General features: G+C 54.8%; 1 protein-coding gene across 1 annotated transcript; it reads right to left on the reverse strand.

The window, feature by feature from the left end:
* Positions 1 to 327: 327 nt before the first annotated feature.
* LOC108802943 (zinc finger BED domain-containing protein 6-like) lies at positions 328 to 2690 on the reverse strand. The gene has a single exon (XM_018574786.1). The coding sequence runs from the start codon at positions 2514 to 2516 to the stop codon at positions 339 to 341; it is 2178 nt and encodes a 725-aa protein (XP_018430288.1). The 5' UTR covers positions 2517 to 2690; the 3' UTR covers positions 328 to 338.
* Positions 2691 to 4981: the final 2291 nt, after the last annotated feature.

Consider the following 4981-nt stretch of genomic DNA (forward strand, 5'->3'; position numbering starts at 1 on the left):
GTGGTGGGGGGGCCCAAATGTAATCCCTAGTGGGGGCCGCAATGTAATCCCTAGTGGGGGCCCCGTATAGCGGACCTGTTGTGCCGTCGTCGTTCCCTCTTTTTCGGGGTAAATAATTCCGGATTTTGTCACAAATCATAAAGCAGAAACATGAAGTTTTATTGCCTCTCTGGCTGCAGCTGCGCAGGCTCTGGAAGTATCCTCCGAGGGATCCTCATCCGCGCCAAACCGAGCCTCGTCCCTGGCACACTCCGAGAGCCTGCGCGCGCGTGACACCATCAAAGATCATAAACAGGATATGCAAATTATTTCCCCCAACCCACCAATCACAGTCCACGTCACAGTCCTCCGTCGTCGGAGTCGCTCTGCTCGGCCGCATTGTCGGAGGAGAAGATGAGGGGAGGGGGGTTGTAGTTGGGGAAGTTCTCCAGGTTGACTTTCAGGAAGGCGCTGCGCTCCGTCCCCTCCGCGGCCTCCGAGGAGCTCGGCTTGCCCGCGAACACCTGAGGGGAGCCGAAGACCCGCTCGGCAAAAACGCTGGAGGACGGGCAAGTCAGGTAGGTGACGGCCAGCTTGGTGAGGGCCGGCCACAGCCACGTCCTCTTCTGCCAGTAGGTCAGAGGGTCGTCTTTGGCGCCGATGGTCTTATTGTCCTGGAGGTACTTCTCCACCATGACGCACGCCGAGTGGCTCTCCGTGGACAAGGAGGCCCCCGTGGACTTGGACGCCAGGAGGCCGACGCTCTCCAAGTGTTCAATTAAAGACTTCTCCTTGTGGATTAAAGGAGCCGCGGCCATGCTTCTCCTCCAAGGGGGCCCGCCCACCTCCGCGCCGGCCAGCTTGCCGGAGAACAGCTCCGGCTCTGCGGTGCCGTTGTCCCTGAACTGGCAGGACGTCCGGCTCCCCTGAGCTGACGAGCTGGAGGAAGACATGACCTCCTTGACCTTCTTCACCAAGACCTGCTTCCAGTGGTCAATGTCGGAGTCTGGTGGCAGTATGGCCTCGATCCTCCCCTTGAATCGTGGGTCGAGCAACGTGGCCAGAACATATTCTTCCTTCTGGAACATTTCGCTGACCCCGTAATCCGTGGAAAGTTTGAGGGCAAGGCTGTCGGCTATGACGACTCCGTTGGTATCGCCGGTGCTCTCGAAGTGTCCTCTGATTTTCTTCAGGAAGATGTGGAGGTAACGGAGTTCCGGCAGCACCTGGCTGAGGCACGAGGAACTAGAATTGACCTCACGCGTGGTCATCTCAAAGGGCTGCAGGAGGTCCACCAGGGACAGCATGAGGTTCCAGTGACTCGGGTTTAGAATGATGTCCACCGTGTCCACCTTGTGCATCAAGAAGTAGGCTTGGACGGCCTTTTGCTGCTCCAGGAGCCTCTGCAGCATGTAGAAGGTGGAGGTCCAGTGAGGGACCGTCTCTAGTTTGAGAGATTGCTTTGGCAAATTGTTTTGGTATTGTAGCTCGGCGAGGATCCTCCTGGCTCTAGCCGAGTGGATGAAATGGCCGCACACGTTCCTGGCCACCGCCAGCATGCCGGCGATGTAACGGTTGTTCTGCAGAAAGTCCTTCACCAGCAGGTTGATGGATTGGGTGAAGCAGGGGATGTAGGTGCAGTTGGCCCCTTTGATGGCCTGGACAAGGTTGAAGTCTCTATTGGAGATGAAGAAGCCGGGAGCCAAAGCGTTGGACAGGAGCCACAGATTGGCCTGCCGAATCAGCTCTTGCTGAATACTGACTTCGGTCAACTCTTTTGGAAAACGTTTGATGCACAGGAGGGCGTACTTCCTCTCGGCAGGCTGGTCGGCGTCTGGGTCCATCACTGACCAGTGCGCCGTCAGCGACAGATAGTACGCCGTGAGGTCGGCGCTCCACACGTGGGCGGTTATGTGGATGTAAGGGCACGCTGACCTCTTCAGCTCGCTCGCTATGTTCTCGCACACGGCTTCGTAGACCTGAGGGACGGCTCTCTTGGAAAAGAAGGATCTGGTGGGGACGGTGTATTGCAAGTCGGCTCTGGCCATGAATTTTTGGAAGGCCTTGGAGCCGATGAACGAGTGGGGGAGGGCCATCTCGCATATGAGTTCGGTGATGTTCCTGTTCCACGCCTGGGCTTTCGGATGGTTTGGCGGGTACCTTCCACCGAGCTTCATCTTGATGTTTGTTGGCGCCATAAGAGTTCCTTTAAAGGACGGAAGAGACATTGGCGAGGAGACATTACTACCGTCCATCAACGGCTCCTCACTCTCGATGTTGTACTCCATTGGCATGTGATAATGCATTTGGCTCATGGCATCCGGCATATCCGAATACAAGGAGAGATCTGCAGGTCCAAAATTGCCGTAAGGAACGTCAGGATATGCCACCGACTCATCCATCTCCTCATCGTCCTCATCCTCCACCTCTATGGCGTTGGCGATATGCAGTTTGTTAAACTTCCCCCTCCCCCACTCCATGGGATGCTTTCCCTCCAGATGCCTCATTAACGCCGAGGTACCGAAATGTCCGCCCATTTTGCCGCGGCTGACGCTCGTCTGGCATAATGTGCAGATGGCTCTGCAGATGTTCGTGCGGTCGAGGCAGAAAAACTGCCACACGGCAGAGATGGATTTCCGTCGCCGAGCCCCTAGAGGCACCGCGGAGTAGTCGGGGATCCTGAAAGTTGAGGAACTTGATGGCTGCGCGTTCTCCAGGCCGTGGGAAGCACCAGGAGGGTTCTCTGTCTCAATGGTGAAACTGCCGCCGGGGAAGATAATCTTATGAAACTCCTCCGATCTCTTCCTTTTGCTGTCAGTTCCTTCATCAGGTTCTCCTAGAAGGTGGCCCCCTCTGTCCTCCTCTTCATCGCTGGAATCAATGATCTCGTATGTTTTTGGTGAGCCGGGATCCTGAGAAGATACATAAGAGAAGTCTTGAGTCTGTAAACGATTCTGAGCGGCATGCTGCGCTCCGGGCGAGCAGGTTGGTGCCCCGGCGACTAGATTTTGGTAGGCCTCATCTTTCTCCTCTTCATCCTCAAAAGCTTCCTCTTCTTCTTCCACCAGTTCTGCCGCCTGCAGCCTCATGGACTTCCGCTGGGCCCACTCCAGGGGGTGCTTGCATTCTAGGTGGCGTTTCAGAGCCGTGGTCCCGAAATTGCCCCCCAGCTTTCCTCGGCTGACGCTCATCTTACAGAGTCCGCATATCGCTCTGCAGATGTTGGTGGGGCTCCGGGAAAAGAACTGCCAGACCTCCGAGGTGGATTTCCTCTTCCTGGTCGGACGCGTCATTAAAGAGAGGATCCCGTCGTCCTCGCGGAGTCCTTTTCCCGGCACGGCGGCTAAGTCTTTCAAAGCTGCGCTGGGCCCATTTTTCCTGTTCTGAGGAGGAACCGAGCAGGTGGAACCTTCTTCAGATCTGTCCTCCTCCTCGTCACTCGACCCCAATTTGATTTCAATCTCTGGGACTTTTTTAAAGTCACAAACATCCTTGCCGGGACTCCGAACTTCCACAAAGTCATTTGGACCGTCTGCTCGGTGGAAGTCTGAGGTGTGCTCAGTCTCCACCGCCTGGTTCTTCTTGCCTGGAGACATCTCAGCACTCTGTGAAGCAGCCCTGGTGGTCAGCCTCCCTCTTGAAGACAAATTGAAAGCCATGCCGGAAGCAAATCAGCTCTCACATGTTGGGACGTTGCCGTGCGGGTCTGATATCCGGTGAGATTCTGGCGTGCGCCGTATCTGGAGGTTCTGGAACGGACGATCCAAGGGAGGAGGACTTCAAATCCTGATATCTGCACGTTCCTCGGCCACCTTCTATCCTGCAGCTACCGGAGAGAACAAACAAGTATTATGGAGCTGGAAGAGACCAAGAAACAAGTGACTTACAAAGCCATCCACAACTCCGCCCCCGTCTATATCTCCAACCTCGTCTCAAAGTATCACCCTAACCGTCCCCTCCGCTCCTCCCAAGACCTCCTGCTTTCCAGCTCCCTTGTCAACTCCTCCCATGCTCGCCTCCAGGACTTCTCTAGAGTCTCTCCCATCCTCTGGAACTCTTTCCCTCAACCTGTCCGTCTATCTCCCACCCTGACTGCCTTTAGGCGTTCCCTAAAGACTCATCTCTTCAGGGAAGCCGATCCCACCTCAACCTAACCACTCAACCATTCATCCCCACACAGCGACCTCCTTATGCATCACTGGCCCCTCCCCTTTTAGAATGTAAGCCCTCAGGGGCAGGACCCTCCTTACCATCTTGTGATTGTAATGTCTTCCTTCTATTGTAAAGCGCTGCGCAAACTGTTGGAGCGATATAAATCCTGTATAATAATAATAATAAATAACTTCCATGACAGGAATATGTTATATTGGGAATACTTAATGATTGCCCAAAAAGGGCGCAGCCTTGAGTGGTTAAGGCTGCGCCCTAGGTGGCTGCCTAGTTTGCCTAGTGCCAAACTGCGGTCCTCCAGCTGTGGGTGGAACTACGAATCCCATGAGGCTTTGCAAGATTCTCACAGCCACGACTCCCGGAGAGAGATGCATCATGGGATTTGTTGTGTCACCCCACAGCTGGAGGGCCGGAGTTTGGCCATCCCTGGCCTAGTGGCAGCACCGGCCCTGCGGGTACCTCTTCAGTACAAGGTAGCGGGGGAGCGAAGTGTTAATCGTCTCATTCTGCCGGACGAACATTTCAAAGTGAATCTGCAGCCAAAAAATATTTATTTAGCTTTGGATAAAGTGAGGAAGAGTATTTCTGCTATCCGAGACTCCATTAGAGAGATCTCCCCTCACTTCCTGTTTTGGGGATGATCTTTTACCGGACAGGAAGTGAGGGGGAGATCTGCAACAGAGAAACAGACAATGACAAAAAGCTGACGGAGGTTCCAGCATCCCCCCTAAGAAAAGACACATGTTTACTGGTGGAGAGTTTCCCCAACTTCCTGTCTGGTTCACAGCTTGTCACCGGTAAGGATGGGCTCGGGCGTGTTCGCAGCTCCACG

This window comes from Nanorana parkeri, unplaced genomic scaffold, assembly GCF_000935625.1.
Source record: "Nanorana parkeri isolate BGI_ZX_2015 unplaced genomic scaffold, ASM93562v1 scaffold3228, whole genome shotgun sequence".
NCBI lineage: Eukaryota > Metazoa > Chordata > Amphibia > Anura > Dicroglossidae > Nanorana > Nanorana parkeri.

Coding starts and splice junctions, on each gene's coding strand:
- LOC108802943 (XM_018574786.1), bottom strand. CDS start 2,516: ATGGGCGGACATTTCGGTACCTCGGCGTTAATGAGGCATCTGGAGGGA.